Genomic DNA, 18,626 nt, shown 5'->3' with positions numbered 1-18,626 from the left:
TTTGAAACTCAAATAGTCTACAGAATTTTATTTTCTTGGTGTAAAAGGAAACCTAGAGAGGGGATTAGAGGATATAATGGAATTCATGAATTCCTTATGTAGTCGAAGGCTGAAATCTGTAACTCTTTTGGTAAACATGATAATTACCTACTTGGCCCTATTGACATCAATAAATTTTTACATTTTCCTACTTCACCACGACCCCGCTGGAACATCCCTAGACTGATATTGAAGGTTCTAAGCATACTTTGGTCCTTCACTCTTCCCATAAGCACATTTCCGGTTTAAAGTTCCACTATGAGAGAAACTTAATGCAGAATGTGGTAGTATTATAATTGACCATGAAGGTTAATTGAAATGAACTGTGTGAAGCAATAAGAACCCATCCCTCAGCGGCATCCAATACAAAATGAGAACAAGTAAAGTTTATAATTTCAAAGAAGGAAGAGTGCACCAAAGCCATTGCCTCCAAAATCACGACGACAACCAAATGTGAGCAAGGAGCACATATAATATGAATTAAACTATGCCTTCCATTGAAATTTATATGTAACTTAAAAAGATTATGTCACAAAACACTATGACAAATGAAGGAATACAATAACCAGTGCTCTAAGACAGGCATAATAACAAGTACAGCGTGGCACATATCGTGATCAAATGGTACAAAAATTTAAGGTTAAAAGGGCATCCCAATCTTGACCTTAATGCATGATCCCTTTCATATGCATTCAAGAAGATGGTACCTTGACAGCTTTAAATGGAGGGTGAAGTAATCCAAGCTCATCATTCACTTCAAGTGGATTGCTTGTTTCGTTTCGCGTTCTCTTCACTCTCCTACTACCAAGTGATTTATGAGTGAATCCATACATCTGCAGGATCTGGTTGTCACCAAAGTTGAATGCACGATCCATTTGCTTCAAGCACCTCTCTACTGAATAATCTCCAAACTTTGCACAAGGCTTGCAACCCACAAAGTGAGTAACAAGTGGCCACCTATGGTCACCAAGACCAGGGTGGTAATTCTCAATCATCTCTTCATATTTATCTACCAGAATTCCCCAGTAACCGTGCAAGTAATAAGCATTCTCAAGATAAACCTTATCACCCCATATCTCCTTCTGTGTTGCCAATATATATACCATTGCAGACTGATCATCAGCTTCAAAAACTGGTCTATCTTTAAGCTCCCGAGTAAGAAGCGCCCCGGCTTCCTCCCTTACCTTTCCCTTTGGCCCCATAGGAGCCAACACATCAAGTAAATCCAAAGCCCATTGAGTATTCCTCAATAAGAAGCTACCAGTATTCAAACCAATCCAATTCTTCTGATCATAAACCATCTCATTCCATCCATGCATCACAAGATTAGCATCTTTATACCTCTCCCATGGAAGCTCAAAAGCCATATCAGTAAACATAGCATCACTATCCATCCACCACAAAAACTCAACCTCAGGATGTGAAAGCAAAAGCTTCCTAAGCAAAGGCAATTTAGCCCAAAAACCAGCCATTTCAGCATCAAGCAAAGCCATATTATAAAAAATCTCCATCCCATGAAGCCTACAGTAATCAATCTTATTCTTTATTGACTTCAACAAGTAATGATCACCAACTGGATTCTCACATGGCTTAGGAGATGAACCAGTAACCAACAACACCCTTGGCTTATTTGTTCCTACAAAATTAGGAAAATTAGGATTTTTTTTCAACCACTCCCCTCTTTGCTCATCCCAATCTGTTATCTTTGGACCAAGAGCATAAGGTTGATTTGGATCTCTCTTAAACTCAGGCTCACCATCATCCTCATCAACTAAAATCTTCTTTAAATCAAAAGTAGCATAATTATTACTATCTGATGATGAATCACCACCATCACTTACAGTGCTTGTAGAAGATACCTGTTGTGCTTCTTCAAGAACGCGTCTGGGCTCCACGCGCTTCCTGTAATAGCTAAATGTTTCACGAATTTCCTTCAAATCTTGGCCAGGAGTACCAAATCTTCCAGCACCCAAATTTCCTCTAAGGACAATAACGGTAAGGAACAAACACAAGAATGTAAGCTTCCCATTTCTCATAATTCTCCTGACTTGCCATGCTCTACGAGCACTCAGAAATCGATCTAACATATTTTCCCTCAATACCCACAAGCTGAAAAGGAATAAAAATCAAGTCTTGATGATGAAAAATCAAATCTTGGAAAGTTTTAGACAAAAAGGGCAAGTTTTGACATTGATTTCATTGTTGGGGTTATAGAAAATGGAAAAAAGATGAGGATTTGGGTGTTGAAAAATGGAGATTTAGAGAAAGATCTGAAGGTGGGTTTATGAAGAAAGATAGAAAGAAAGAACGGTGTCGGTGGGAGAGTGATGGGAGGAAATTGCCTAAGGTAAGGTAGATGTGTAAGAATGGAGATGAAGATGAAAAAATTAGGAAACAATGTGTAATCTTTTCACATTCAGACATAAAAGTTTGTAATATTTTATTATGGATAATAAATGTTTTAATTCGATTCAACTGATAGACAGTTAAATTTATATAAAATTAAATAAATAGACATATTATTTCTATATGTCATTCTAATTGACAATTTTGTGACCGTCTTATATATATTATGACACGTATATCTATTTGTTTGATTTATATAAATTTAAACATTTATTTATGTACACTCAAATGAAGGGCATGTTATTATTTTTATTAATGTAAGATTATTTATTAATGAATTACAGTCTGGATTATAGTACGCGTAATGGGAAAGTAGTGCTGTGCTGTTTCCATTTTTCATTTATTTTATTTTACTTTTTAGCTAGTAGACAGCAAAAGGTTTATTATATTAAAAAATATTCAACATTTAGCGTACATAAAACATTTGTCTTTCTAAGATTATGACATGTAGGCTAGCGGACCTTCTTTTTTAGAGAAATAGATATTAGTTTCTTGCATATAATAATTTTTTTATTTTAGATGAAAAATTTGTGGAAGATATACTAAGTTGTTGGTTTTGCGATCTAATTATACTATACTTTTAGACATAAATTATGTAATGAGTGGTAATATTGAGATTATTGTGTTGAGCATATTAATCTATAGACCTCGTTATAATAGTCATTTGCTATAATAATATTTTATAATAATTTAATCTTTGTTAGAATCAATTTTTCATGTTATATTATATTTCTCTATAATAATGTTTTGCCTACAACAATAAGAATATTCATTATAACATTACACTCTTTGTAAAATTATTTTTCTATTGCAATTATATTCAAATATTGTGTGATAATATTTTGTAAGAAATACATTATATAAAAAATACAAAATTAAAATATTTATGATAATCATCATCAATATCATTCACATAATAAATTGTAAGTATGAATACCTGAAAGGAAAGAGTTATATTTAAATGATACACATCAATTAAGTTCATTGCTTCACGAGAAAATGTTGCTGGTGTTTGGCTTTTTTTATATTCATATTTTTTCTATATATTTTCTTTAAAAAATTAAATTGATTTTCAAATACATTTCTTATTTTTGTACACAAGTTCATTTATCTATTTTTTGTGTATTTTTATTTACAATAACTAAAAGAGAAATATACGTATATAACAACAACTCATTATAATAACCATGAAATTTGAGATAAATAATTGTCCCCATAATGCGTTTGACTCTATGATTCATAACAATATAGAGATTATTATAGAAAATTTACATGGTACAACTAACTTATGTATATATTCACCATCAACAACAAATGCTTAAAATAATTACTCCCTCCGTTTCACAAACAATGACCTCCTTTCCTTTTTAGTCAGTTTCAAAAAGAATGACCTCTTTCCTTTTTTGGTAACATTTTACTTTTTGCTTTCCACGTGGCATGTTTAAGACCACAAGATTAGAGCAATTTTGTACATTTGACATAACTTTAATTTAGGACCACAAGATTCAAAAGTCTTCTTTATTTACTTAAATTCCGTACCAAGTCAAACCAGGTCATTCTTTGTGAAACGGAGGGAGTACAATATATGAATTAAAGATTAGAAATAAAGTACAAACCTTTACATCATTTCAAAGATGGGAACATTACAGCCACTTGGAAAAAAAATCCCTAAAGTTGACGTAATCCGGAATTGATTTATCATTAATTTAAACTGAAAAAAGAGTCACTTTTTCCTCAAAAACGCTTGTCAGCAAATTAGAGCATTTAGAATGTTTACATAACTTCAACCTAAAAATCGATTTTGAAGTTAGGTTTGAACCCTAAATTGGTCCAATTATATGAAATTGGCCCAAATTATATAAATTTCTTTCATCCTGGAATTTCTGTAAAAAAAAAACACGTTTGCTCATAAAATTCTTAAATTTCAGAATTCTTAAGAGTTTAAATACTAACAAAAAGTTTTTTTTATACTAAATTATTCGGCTTCGATTTGTATTTATGATGAAAAATAACTTTATTTTTCAAGATCAATTTTTACTATAATAATAAAGGTTTACATTATTTTTTTTAATTTATAGTTAAACGCCCATAAAGATTATGTGGAGATGGATACGATGGGACGATAGAAAGTTGGAGACATCATGCATTTAGGATTGGGGACACAGCCAGTTTGTGATGATGGGTTTATCTGGAAAAAATTCGATGAATTATACTCCCTCCGTTTCACAAAGAATGACCTCCTTTCCTTTTTAGTCAGTTTCAAAAAGAATGACCTCTTTCCTTTTTTGGTAACATTTTACTTTTTGCTTTCCACGTGGCATGTTTAAGACCACAAGATTAGAGCAATTTTGTACATTTGACATAACTTTAATTTAGGACCACAAGATTCAAAAGTCTTCTTTATTTACTTAAATTCCGTACCAAGTCAAACCAGGTCATTCTTTGTGAAACGGAGGGAGTACTATTTATAGGTACACTTTGTATTTAATAGCAAAAGAAAAAAAAAAGTCTTCTAATCTAAACCTAACAGTCGTCACCCTTCTACTCTCTTACACTATTTTCTCTTTCTCTCTCTTAACATTTTGTCAATTCAAAATATCCATTAAAAACTTATGAATCTAATCATATCACTTTATGTTATATCTTATATTTTTCACGTAAATACGTTATAAATAGATCAATATGAGTTGGATAGGTTAAGAAAGTATCACGAGGATCGGAAGTTAAAGCGAATTGAAGATGTTATATATAACTCGTCTATATATAAAGGTACCATAATAATATAAAGTGACATACAAGTGGATGTAGTATGCATCCTCAATATGGGACTATTTACGTCAAAGATTATATACCTTAATTAATACAACCATTAGAGAGAATAAAATAAATATTTATTAAACTATAGGTGAAAGTATATGTGTCGATACAACCATATAGCGCGAAAGAATATAGTTGATACAAGTAAATATCAACAACAACAAAAAATTAGCTACAATATTGTATTAACGTTATTCTCTGCTATGAAATAGCATACAACGATAAATATAAGTATCTTCTTCTTATTTCTATGTATCTTCTATATATTTTGAATGAATATAGTACTACGAGATTACATCAATAATGGTAGAAGATTATATCAACAGTGATACAATTGATACAAATATCTTCTTGTTTTTCTTCGTCTATATATGTTTTTCTTGTATTTCGAATGAATTGTTATATCAATACTGGTATTATTGTTTGTATCAATATACGGCAAAAAAAAAACAATTAAAGTGATTTGTATCTATGAATTGATGTAATTGTGAAACATTAAATAGTTGTATCAAAATTTGACGATGAAGAATCAAAAGAAAATTGAATGAATTCGCATATATTTATCTGTAAACTAATTTGAAATCTACCATATTGATGTATCAATCCCAAATAAATTACAATTGAGTTAATTTTAGAATAATACTTTTATCAATGACGAATAAAGTATAATTCAATTAATTATTTTATTTACTCGCTCAAATTATAGTGAATATATCATTTTTTTAGTTTCTATGACTAATTATTAGCTTACAAAGTGTTTACTTTATTTGATTTTTATATTTATAGTTTCTAAATATGTGAGTATTGTTTACATTTTCATGTATAGTTACTTGTAAAAATTTGATAAAATTTAAAAGGTTATACATTAAATGTCACAGGCCATGTATTAGGGGAGACTCACATGGATTCGGATCTACGGCTATTATTGAACACATGCATAAAAGCCAGCCATGTTAATGTGACTATACTCAAATCGAATATTCTAATAAATTATTCGTCCCAATATTTCAAACTTTCAATTAATATAAAGAAATTAAAATTTAAAATTTAGTTAAATGACATAATAAAGTTCCAGTGTAGGACATATTTCCACGATTTGATATTTGGAGGCCCTCCTTTACTAGATTAGAGACAATGTATTTATTTATATAATTATTGGTAACTAGAGACAATAAATATATATTATACATAGATATAGCCAATTTTTCTCAAAAATATATTTGTGATTGCAAGTAGTTTTGCTTATTAGGTTAGAGACAAAAACAAATAGTATATACTTAAAAAGGGAAAATATCTGAAATATATTTGAACTTTGACAGAAATTGTTATAACAATCCCAAATTTTAGGTAGAATCTATTATCCCAGAACATCATAAATATTGCATCATTATGAATAGTAACTTGTCCAGCTGGACACTTATATATCTTTAAAATACACTATTAAATAGTGCAAGGATAATAGGTCCTGCTCAAAGTTTGATATTGTTTCAGCAATTTCGGTTAAAGTTCAGATATATTTCAAACTTTTTCCCCTATTAAAAATAATAATTTATAGTATAAGGTTAGGAACATATATCTCGATTTAACTCCTTTAAAATTCGTTTATGAGGGATTTTGATATTTATCGCCTGGCAGTTGGAACCTTTAATGATATCATAATCGGTTTTATTATGCAATTAATAAACGACTTTAATTTAATAAAGATTGGTCCCAGCATTTACGTGTTTTAATTAGTTCAAACTTATACGTAATAAAATTAACAACCGGCGAAGAAATGGATGTTTCTGTTTGACATTAAATAGCACACATGCATTGTTTCTTTTATTATTATTATTATTATTATTATTATTATTATTATTATTATTTTATGTGGATTGCCGATTGCATAATTTATGTACATCGAATATCTATTGCTTAGAGCCTACATGGTATTACTACTAAAACCGCTTATTTTCGAAAGTACTTTCTAAAAATAGATTTTTAGAAAATTACTTTTTTTAAAAATAATTTCTATTTAACTAATTCATTTAAGAAGTTAAAAAAAGTATTTTGAGAGTCAAATTATGAAAGAAGTTAAGTATTAATATACTTTTAATATTACGATTGTTTTATAGAGAGAAATCATATGAAATATAGTAAAACATCTATAAACTAATACTCGGTAAATTAATAATCTCTCTAAAATAATATTTTCCTCCGGTCCAGACTTGAACCAATGGAAAAAATCATCAATTTCGAAAAGATAATAAGATAGTGTATTTCCAGAAGACCCCTATATAAATATATGGTCTCATTAATATCATAAATTAATAATTCTTTAAAAGTACAAATATATCTAAGACAATTTAGTGAAATATGATTCTATTGTGTTCTGTTTTTTCTTAAAGTTTAAATCTAGTTGAAGCTCATCTCTAACTTTTCTTATTGCATCCAAGAGCTCCGGTGTTGTTTTTTTGAACTGCACCATAAAATTGTGAAGAGTTTTAGATGCGATAAGTTTTTCCTTACGCGTAACTAGTTCCAAAGGTACTATAGTATCATCTTCAACTTCATCATCAACATTGTTTTTTTCAGATGGTATCCACAATTTCTTCTAAGCTCTGGACCTCTGAACATATATCACTTTCACCCGGATAATCCAACAGGTTATTGACATCCATTTTATTGTGGTAACCAATATCATTAATCATGACATCAAGTTCATAAATGACGTTTTCACAAGTGGGTTCATTCAAATTCTTTGAGATTGTACCCCCGAACGAATTTTACAGTGTCAAAAACAATTTGATATTGTCTCTTGCTGAACATTTGTTGTCCAAGCAGGGATTACAAAATTGATAGCATCCAAAACATTAATCTTTTCTGGATTAGTTTGTCCCACTTCATAGCCTTCTAACATCCTACGATAAAATCTGTTACGATAATACATCTTGAAAGCTCTTATTATCCCAACATCACAAGGTTGAAATTAGTAAGATACAATGATTATAATGTATTCGTTGTACTTTATGTATAATATTTTTTTTATATGTGAAATCAATAAATATGATACATAAATTAGTAAGATACAATGATTTTGATATAATCAAAATTAACCTTCATTAAATCTCAAATCATTCTTTAAATTAATAAATATTAATTTATCAATTAAATAATATCTCTATAAAATAATAAAATTGCATGGTCCCACCTATATTAATTTATAGAGGTTTTATTGTATCTATGGTAAATATTTTAATTAAAAAAATTATTTTTATTAAATAAAAATGTACATATTCAAATTTTCAATAAATATTTTGGGAGGAGTGAAATCTTTAATTGTTGTCTTTTTTTGTTTCTAATCTTGTAAAAATATTGTTGTTACCTTCTTTTTTTTTCTAATTCTGCAAATAATATATAAAGTATAAAATAATAATATATAAATGTAAAATAATAAAAAATTATTAGATAAAATATATTGATTATACTAAACACTATTATAATATATTGATTATACTAAAACACTATTATAATATATTGATTATACTAAACACTATTATAATATGAATTAGTTCTAATACATCCTCTATGATTTAAAATCTAACACTTATAATTCATATACATTAAAAAAATCTTATACTTACCCCTGTTAGATATATTCATAATTAAGTATATTGAAATATAATTATTAAAAAAAATACTTAAAATATAACTTAAAAAATATATATAACTAAGACATGAATCACAATAGTACGTGAACATATAAATTTCAATTAACTAATTTTAGAAGAAAGCTAGACGGATTATTAGCTCACATATTCAAAAGGCTTGATTGTTAAAATGAAAATGAGTCCACAAAGTTAAACAATTAAATTAGTTTAATAGAAATGATATGTCATGCGTTTAATTTTATCTTGCATAACATTTCTTCTTAGATAATTATTTTGGAATATATTCCATTATTAGGTTGTTTCGATTAATTGTCGTCACGATAAGAACTTTCGTTATAGATTGATAATCCTTCTCGAAAGTATGACCTACAATACATTGATTACATTTGGAACTAGACATTGTATTTTGTTTATCATCATTGTAAAGTATAAACATACTATAAACTACTTTTGATTGAATTTGAAATAATTTAGGTGTGTTTGGCGTGAAAGAAATATTTATTAGAAAAATAAATAAGGTTCTTACTTATTTAATTATGTTTAATATGTAAAAAATATATGCATACTATATTTAATGTATTTGTACATAGATAGATATATCTAGTATCAAATATGCATTGATGTATCCAATGTATCTGTATATAAGTACATCAATCCAAATACATGTATCTAGTATCAAATAGACACAATATATTTACTTATCAGATAAGTACTAATGTATCAAGTGTATCTGCACATAGACACATACTTAGAAAAAGAAGATACAATTATTATTATGATGGTGTAATATATCACAAATATAATAAATTACAGTTGAAAATAAAATTAACAAAATGAATAAATAATTATTTAGGTTGATGCACAAATATCTCGCTCTCTTTAAGGAGATTCAAGCCCACTGCGACATAATCTACATCGATCCAGTAGTATAACTCTGGACTTGTCCCCTCCAGGATACAACAACCCAACAACATGTACAACTCAAGCAACTCCGGATTAGTTGAAGAATCCAAAGCTCCACATAAAAACACCTTCCTTTAACATACAAATATTCTCTTTTGTATAGTGAATATAGTTGAAGACTTGTTTTCTATTTCTCAACTCTCTCTTTCACTACACTAAACTTAATATAAACTTTTACCACAATTTATAGTTTTATACCCACAATTTATACCCACTAACATATGCACTTAATATTTTATTTTAATAATAAAATGCATATACACCAACATATTATCTATTGACATGTATCTTGTATCAAATATACATTGATATATTTATCAAATAAGAAAAGATACAATCTAAATACGTGTATCCAATATTAATTATACACTGATAAATTCATCACCTCCCAATATCTGCCATCTAGTAACAAATTCTCATATAATTGTAATGATCACACCTTCAATTTCCTTTTCAATAATGAATCTTGTCACGATCATCTTCTTTCAATATTCATAATAACATTTTTTTCTCAATCCACTTTCCCAATTTTGATCGATTAGTTTAGATAATCGTCAAAGCTAAAACTTGTTCAATAATTCACTTGAAAATGATTTATAAAGAGCTTTACTTTTTGAATTTTTTCTAGAGAAAAAAGTTACAGGTTAAAAGGACCAGACAGAGAGGAGGAGAGATCTGGAAAGAAAAAACCATTGTTGAAAGTGTTACAAGAGATCTAGAATGAAAAAAACATGGGAAACTTAGCTTTAACAGAACACTAAATTAGGCTACAATGGTAAACTTATCTAGTTTCGTAAGGGGTGTAAAATCTAAAATGATGACAACTAAATAGGAACATAGAAAATACTCCTCTATCCAACAATAGTTATCGGATAAAATTTATCCGCATCGGGTGTTTACACCAAGCCAATGCAATTTCCATTATTACGTGATTTAATGAAGTAAAACACATGTAAATTAATTATGGTTAAGTAAAATGAACTATAAATTTAAACACATGGCATGCATGTATTGACTTGGTGTAAACACCCGGAGCAGGTAAGTTTTATCAATAGTTATCCACTATTAACTTGACATATGAATTAGTAAAAAATAGTAAATAATAGGGGTAACTTTATCAAATCACTCTTATTAAATATAAGTCATTTAGACACTAAAAAATAAATAATATTTAATAGCAAAGATAAAATATTATAAATTATTTATTAATTTTATAAACTGAACAAATATTAACGAACAACCCGAAATAATATAAACAAATAAAGATGAACGGAGAATTAATTCAAACGGGCATTTACGCCTGAAAGCATAATTTGCCCGTAATCATTTTAATCAGAGGTTCTTTTTTTTTTTCCCTCTACACATGAAAGCATAATTGGGTGGGGGCCCAGTTTGTTCATTTCAAATTTCAAATATATTTGTTTCAAATTTTAGTCCCTCTCCTCACAAAAACAATTTCGCCATTTTTGTACTCACAATCTCTTCCCTATTCTCTCTGCTCCGATTAACCTGAAGCTTCTCTCTCCGACGAACAAATGGTAAGGACTCATCTCTCTATCACTCTCAATTTTGTCCAGAAGCAGAATGTCAAGTAAATTCCTACCTCATTTTCTTCAGATTTAGGTCCTTTATTCCAATCGAATTCCTGATTTCCCTTTTTTAACATTTCGCATCGCGATTTATATATGCTTTATTGCACAACCTAAGGTAAAAATTTCACTGTTTAGCTGCTGATTTGGAGTATTTTATTCACCTTTTAACATTTGAGACTCAATCGTGCTTGTGACCAATTATTTTCAATTTGAAAAAAAATAATTAGGTTCTTCCTTTTGGTAAGTGATAAAATTCATTATGCTATTCGCAAATTTAGAAAGGATGAGGAATCGAGTACGATGTGAAACTGGCTAATTTTTGTCTCAAATTAGATATTTATAACTAAAAAGGTACTGGTATAACATACTGAAACAGTTTCAGTATGTTAAAATGAAGTACAATGAGGTTCTTATAAGAACATAGGGTTGGGAGATGAATTGAAGTGTTATTAAATATTTTATATATTTAATCTGTTGGATTATATGGTTGCAAAATAATTTAGAACAATGTTTTAGTAGCGTTGTATTAAATGTGGCACATGTATTGCTTTGTTTAAGCAAATAAGAAACTCTTCTGCGATGTTTGTTAGGTGGGAGTCCGTGTAAGAAGAAGGTTTAAGAATACATTGAGGGAGAGGGATATGATAGCTTCTTTTGAAGTTGGAGATATGGATATTTGCTTTTGTTTTAGTATGTAAAATAGAGCTGAATCAGCACAATGTATGAAGATTCATACGCATGTGATAGGATTCACTCTATGTTCTTTGAGCTAAGAAGAGTCCGTGATAAATGAGATGAAGAAGAGAGAAGTAGGAGGACAGGGGGATTTTCATTTCTGCAAAACCTTAGCTATTACAAGAATCAGTTAGCATTTATACCCTAATGCTAGGGGTATCAAATGGGCGGGTTGAGTTGAAATTTGAGATATTAAAATGGGTTGAAATAGAAATTGGTTTGGGTGAGTTGCCTATATTTGGGCTTGTTTTGACACCCCTAATAACAACTTTTAAACAAACTCCACTTACTTACACAACAAACTCTTCTGACTAGATATTACATAAGAACTCACATAAAACTGCACCTTTGTTGTGGTGATAACACATTGTTTGGAGGCTAAACTGTGTTACTTTGCATTCTTGACTGATTAAATTTGGATTTATATGATTTCACTTATAAGCTCGGGCATTGTGTACTTTGAAACAACTATCATGGTGAACTTTCTTGTCACTTAAGTTGATCCTCAATCAGTTGAGTCGAAGCACTAACTTAGAAAATGGCAGCGACTATTAACTCAAATAGAACACCAATTGGCATCAACAACATGCTTTGTTAAGAGCCACTGTAGCCAAATTTTGATTTACATATGGAAGAATGTCCACAGTAACTTTTGTATTGACATCATTAAAGCTGCCTAATGTACTAGGCCTGTGCAAAAATAGTTACAGAAACATACATCTCAAAACGTGGTTTTCTCCTTTGCATTTTTGTTAGGTATAAGACAATACCTAGACTCCAATTAAACTTCCTAGTATAACCAAATGACTAAGCCTTCAGCAGCATTATCTGTGGGAAATTAGATTCACTAATTCTTCAGTTTACATCTTTGTTTGTCAAACATTGATCAGAAATATAATTGATTAAGAGAGGGTAGAGGTTAAGGATTATTGTGCTCTGAGAACTTCTGGTTATGTTCTTCTAGCTGAAAGCTAGTTATTCTGGAAAATAAGATAAATAGTACAGTAACAGATTTCTGGATTTTAAACAGAATTTGTAATATGGAGGTTGGAAGATCAGTTACATACATTTCTACTTTTCTTCTGTTCATAAGCTTCTTAACTTGGCTCCCTTCTGACCCATAAGAATTGGATCTTCTTGCAGGATGGGCAGGATGCAGATAATACAAAACAAAGCACCGCTGATATGACTGTATTTGTAAGTTTTTTAACTATTTGAATTTATTTGATTGATGTTAAACATTGAATTTTCCTGTCTGGGAGATTTATATGCGAGTAGAAAATATTGACAACTCTGGCGCCTTTTATTTTTATTTTACATAATATTGGTCCGAGAAAGCTTAAATGTAGTGACATGGACGGTGAGGATTCACATAGTCGACCCCAACTTGGTTGGGATTGAGGCGTTGTTGTTATTGTTGTAGGTTATAGACTGAGTTTTTACTCCAGTCGATACTCAATGATAATCTGGAAAGGTTTCTATAATCCATCTCAATCTGCTAACCTCTCTGATACTGAAGTTTGAGTCTTAAAAGTTGAATCCAGGAGTCATTAGTTTCCATTGTGATATTTTCATCATTAAATGCAATTTTAACCTGCTAACCAGGCCACTTATAATCTGTCTAAATTAAAATTTAAATGTGGCTATATGATGTTAGGACAATAACATCAAAACCAATTGTGATGCAATTCTCGGTGGCTGACACATGATACATTTGGTTCTCTGCTAGTTTCTCCTTTATTGGCCTTATAAACAGCTTAGTGTTGTTATTCACTAGCACGATGTTATATATGACATCACAAATAAACACATCTATTTTGCTAGCTAACTTTTCCTACTTCCTTTCTGCTCTTTGCAGGTACAGAATCTGCTTCAACAAATGGTGAGTCTACCTCTCTGCACCAATTGGGTCCTTCACTAGTTTTTATTTGATATATCTTCTAACTGGTTTGTTCTCTCTTTGCAGCAAACCAGGTTTCAGACTATGTCTGAATCAATCATCTCAAAAAATATCCTTTTCTGATCTGTTGTTCCTTGTTATCTAAGTAACTAGTCATTGGTCTTAATCTAGTTTAATTAGTTGGTGTATGGGTGTCATCTAACAAATGAAGTAGGTTGTTTATAGCAAGTCATAAAGCTCTGATTTTAAGAACTAGAAATGTGCCCACAGTTTTGAGACTCGAGGGTCTCGTGAAATCATTTTCTACTTCAGTTCCAATTTTCTTATAACTTTTCAAGTTAGTATGACTTCTGGTACACCGTACACCTCAACCAGATTTGATTATATCAGTTCTGGTACTCAATCAGAATTTAGCCTTCTTTAGCTTCATGAAATTTAGTTCCTGTCATCTTTTTTTCGTGTATTCGTATGTGATGATTTCCCTATGTCCTGCTGGTCTGGATATGCCTACTTTGTCATTCTCTCTAGTACTAGTATATTATACAAAATATCTGTCTTTGTTTTGTGAGATCAACTTGGAGTCCTTGACAATGCTGCACTAGATGATATGGGGAACCGAATTGATGAATTGGAGCAGAGCATCAATGATTTGAGAATTGAAATGGGCCAAGAAGGTTCTTCATCACCTTCGGCCGCAGTGAAGTCAAAAGATGACACAAAATCTGCTGATGATTCTGCCTAAGACGATGCATCGAGGTGGTTTGTTACGATTGTTTAGCTTTAAAAAAGAGTGTTATCCTTTTCTGGTTGTGTGCTATGACATCTGCTATTGGTCATCAATGCGATTATCAATTTAACGTTTTAGATATGAATCATATGAGACATTAAAGGGTGTGTAACAAAGGGTTATTTTTCTGAGATTTTAGAAATTCATTTATCCTTGTTCAAAAAGAAGAAAATATTTGCAATTGTATGAAAAGGAAGTGGGCAAAAAAGAATGAAGGGAAATTGGTTGGATCACAGTTGTAAATGAACTAGTGTATGGAAAAGATGATAATGACAGGGTTCACTTGTGTATTGTCTTGTCTATGAATGGGTAAAAAGTAAAGTAAAGAGAGTTTACTCGTGAGGTTTGAATTTTGATTATTAACACTTGTCCCTACACAAATAATTTTTTCTTTTTTCTTTTTTCTTTTTTCTTTTTTCTTCTCTTATTAATGTGGTGCACACATTCAGATATTAAATGCCTGTCTATGCGTAGATGTGCCATATTCCACATTTTCATCATTTATGTACCCCTTTCAATTATTGTCTTCCAAATAAATCTATCTCTCCCTTCTTCCGGAAAAATAAATGGCAATTCGGCTCTAGTTATTTCTAGAGTTTATTTAGTTAAGAAATGAGTTTTATATAAATACCTCATCAAAATATTAATAAAAATGAACATAGAAACTAGTAAGTAGTAAGTATCAAAAACTTTCGGGATTTGTTTGGTAGATGGATAAGAAATACGTTATAATTTTCATATAATTTATACTACGTTTAATAGGTAGATAGAAAATTAGTTATTCAATATATATACTGCATTAAATAATACATAATTCATTCACAACTAATTTCAACATTACACAACTCTAACCAGCTACTCAAACTTCATAAATTAAGGAGTAGCTAGTAACTTTACATTGTATCTTTATTTAGCAATACATATTTTCAAAGCTAATAATATTATTTATGCATTGATTTTGAAAACAATACTTATATCTATTTTTAATAAGAACGACAGATAAATAAAAATGGAGGGAGTAACTTATTTGCCGTATTAAGCTCAAGACGAGATTCCACTTCAACCTACTCATATCTCAACTCAAAACAATAAATAACCTCTACTTAATTATTAGAGAAATAAATAGAAACGGCAGAGCTATTATTTGTATCTTAAATTCGGTACTAAACTTATCGACAAACATTTAAAATTGACATGAACGTTTCATTTACGCATCTAAACTTCAAGTTATTCTAATTAAACACTCAACATTACCAAAAAAAATTATCATATCAAACTCCATAGTAAGCAACATTTACATAGAATAAGATCACATATCTATGCACTTTGGACATATTTGCAAATTAATATTTGTCTAACAATTGATTTGCTATTCCAACTCAACTTCAAATAGAAAATCATTTGCCAAAACAAATAACCTCTAACTTAATTATTATCCCACCAAAAAAAAATTAAAAAAATTCCTCAACAAGTGCTAAAACATCATTTATTTCAAATAAATAGTAAAAGATTATAGTAAGCGGCATGATAAATTAAATATTATTACAACATCATCATACAAAAAAAAACTACAAGAATGTTTCTCTACCACAATTCACAAATACATCAATAATAAGTAACCATACTCGATAATAATAATAATAGTAAATAGATCACACAAAGCTCAAAAAGAATTTTTAACTTTTTTACCACTCCGGTAAAAAAAATGTAAAATACAGTAAATCGAGAAATTTACTGTGTAGAGGGTTTTCAATGACGGCAGCGCGTGATGGCACTGCATCCACGTTGGTAAGGGTTCGCCTGAGCTCCGGGACGGCAATTGTAGTATGAAGCTCCTCTCCTTGAACACGGCACTCTGTTACTACTAAGCGCACCGTAACTAATGTATCTCCGGCGGTATGCTAACATGCGCCGGCTGCTCTCCGATTCCATCCCGAACTCATCCTCGTCTTCTTCAGCCAAACAGTCCCCAATCGAACCGTCACAGATCGGTGAAAAAGAAGACAATGTCATCGGAAAGTAGCCCAGCTGGTGGGACCCACTAGCTGCTACTGCCGCAGCGGAACCAGCAACGGCCGGCGATGAAAGCGCTACTATAACGATGAAGAAAATGGATGAGATGAACATAATAGAGAGAGATTTCACTTTCGCCATTTTTGTTTGGGTTATGGAAAGATGGGAGAAAATTAAAGGAGGAGATTTTTGATAAAGAGAGAGAAAAGTGGGAGTGGAGTAAATTTATAAGGATTTAAAAAGGTTTTTTTTTTTTTTGAGATGTGGAATAATAAGGGGAGAGGCATGTGATTTTTGTCATTTTGTTTGTAAATAATGCAAAGGGGAATTTAGGTTGGGGAGGAATAATGATTTTAGTATATGGACAGCTATAACAAATCTCAAGTTTCATTTTTTTTCTTTGTTTTTTGGTTAATCTAGATTCTTTCCTAAGGTTGTTCTGTAGTCAAAATTAATTAATATACAACCCACACATAGATATTCTTGTAATGTAATGCTTCTAATAAAACTTTCGAATTCAAAATAAGATATATATGAGTTGTGAAAGAAAAACTTAATAATAAGGGAGTATTGTTAAGTGTTGAAAACAGTTTCAAATGTGGAAATTGAATTTGGGAGTAGTTATGTGCTTGGGTAAAAAATATTTAAATTGAGAGTAATAAGTAGTTTCAATAAGTCGTTTAAAGATGACAAATATGTTAGAAGAAAGAATGAGGGTGGAGTATGATGATTCTGTTGTACAAGAGTAAGGGTGACATTTAAAATTGCAATAACTGTAGAGTTATCAAGCTACCATTTAAGTCTCATTATAAAGATTTGAGAGAATGGTGGAAGGAAACAAAGGTGAGGAAGAATATGTATATTTTAGTTCGAATTTATGCCGGGGGTGTTTAACTACATAAGCCATTCATCTGGGTACGAAACTGATGGAGCAATATAAGGAGAGGAAGAAGGACGACTTCACATGGTGTTTATCGACTTAGAAAAGGCTTATGGCAAAAAACTGAAAAAGGTTCTACGGAAGTGCTTATAAGGCTTTTGTGTGGCATACACCTGGGCTACTATGGACATGTACGATGGAGCCAAGACCCGGATAAGGCAGTGAGTAAGGACTGAGAGCACTTTCCAGTTGTGAACGGGTTGCACCAAGGATCAATTCTTAGTTTATTTTTATTTGCCTTAATAATAAATGGATGACACATAAATTCAAGATGAGGTGTTATGGTGTATATTATTTGCATATGACGTAGTACTGATCGACGAAATTCGGGATAGAGTTAACACTAAGCTTGAGGTTTGGAGACAAACCTTGGATTCTAGAGGCAATTGAACAGGCACTACAAGAAAATTGTGAATTACATGGGGATTTTCCTGGGAATTAGTATGAAAATTTGCAGGAAAATAAGTTTCTTACAGATTTTCATACTAATCCCCAAGAAAATCTCCATGCAATTCACACTTTTCTAGTAGTGAGGACCAAAACAAATTAAAATACGTGTAGTGCAAATTGAGTGACATATGCGTAAGGAAGGCATGGAGGTGCGGCTTGATGGACAAGTCATCCATAAGAAAGGAAGTTTTAAGTATCTTGAATTTATTATCTTAAGTAATGGAGAAATTTACGATGATGTTACACATCGTATTGGTGAAGGCTTGACGAAATGGAGGCACACATTTGGAGTCTTGTGTGATAAGGAGTCACTAAAATTTAAAGACAAGTTCTA

General features: G+C 30.7%; 3 protein-coding genes across 3 annotated transcripts; 1 reads left to right on the top strand and 2 right to left on the bottom strand.

The window, feature by feature from the left end:
• Positions 1-510: 510 nt before the first annotated feature.
• On the bottom strand, positions 511-2,460 carry LOC102583005 (xyloglucan 6-xylosyltransferase 2). Its single transcript, XM_006356912.2, has one exon. It carries the CDS (start codon positions 2,124-2,126, stop codon positions 732-734), a length of 1,395 nt encoding a protein of 464 aa, XP_006356974.1. The 5' UTR covers positions 2,127-2,460; the 3' UTR covers positions 511-731.
• Positions 2,461-11,258: 8,798 nt separating this feature from the next.
• On the top strand, positions 11,259-15,179 carry LOC102582670 (heat shock factor-binding protein 1-like). The gene is made up of 5 exons (XM_006356911.2): positions 11,259-11,413; positions 13,346-13,399; positions 14,061-14,084; positions 14,169-14,211; positions 14,702-15,179. Exons 1-5 carry the CDS (start codon positions 11,411-11,413, stop codon positions 14,842-14,844), a joined length of 267 nt encoding a protein of 88 aa, XP_006356973.1. The 5' UTR covers positions 11,259-11,410; the 3' UTR covers positions 14,845-15,179.
• Positions 15,180-16,361: 1,182 nt separating this feature from the next.
• On the bottom strand, positions 16,362-17,132 carry LOC102582329 (rapid alkalinization factor-like). The gene has a single exon (XM_006356910.2). The coding sequence runs from the start codon at positions 17,041-17,043 to the stop codon at positions 16,639-16,641; it is 405 nt and encodes a 134-aa protein (XP_006356972.1). The 5' UTR covers positions 17,044-17,132; the 3' UTR covers positions 16,362-16,638.
• Positions 17,133-18,626: the final 1,494 nt, after the last annotated feature.

The sequence above is a fragment of the Solanum tuberosum genome, unplaced genomic scaffold (genome assembly GCF_000226075.1).
Source record: "Solanum tuberosum cultivar DM 1-3 516 R44 unplaced genomic scaffold, SolTub_3.0 scf00239, whole genome shotgun sequence".
Taxonomy (NCBI): domain Eukaryota; kingdom Viridiplantae; phylum Streptophyta; class Magnoliopsida; order Solanales; family Solanaceae; genus Solanum; species Solanum tuberosum.
This window is presented reverse-complemented; position numbering and strand designations above follow the sequence as displayed.

What these genes read in the sequence shown, in the direction of transcription:
- LOC102583005 (XM_006356912.2), bottom strand. Translation starts at nt 2,126, where the DNA reads ATGTTAGATCGATTTCTGAGTGCTCGTAGAGCATGGCAAGTCAGGAGA.
- LOC102582670 (XM_006356911.2), top strand. An exon ending in AGAATCTGCTTCAACAAATG is followed by an intron (nt 14,085 to 14,168) that starts GTGAGTCTACCT and finishes CTCTCTTTGCAG; the next exon opens with CAAACCAGGTTTCAGACTAT. An exon ending in TGAATCAATCATCTCAAAAA is followed by an intron (nt 14,212 to 14,701) that starts ATATCCTTTTCT and finishes ACAATGCTGCAC; the next exon opens with TAGATGATATGGGGAACCGA.
- LOC102582329 (XM_006356910.2), bottom strand. Translation starts at nt 17,043, where the DNA reads ATGGCGAAAGTGAAATCTCTCTCTATTATGTTCATCTCATCCATTTTC.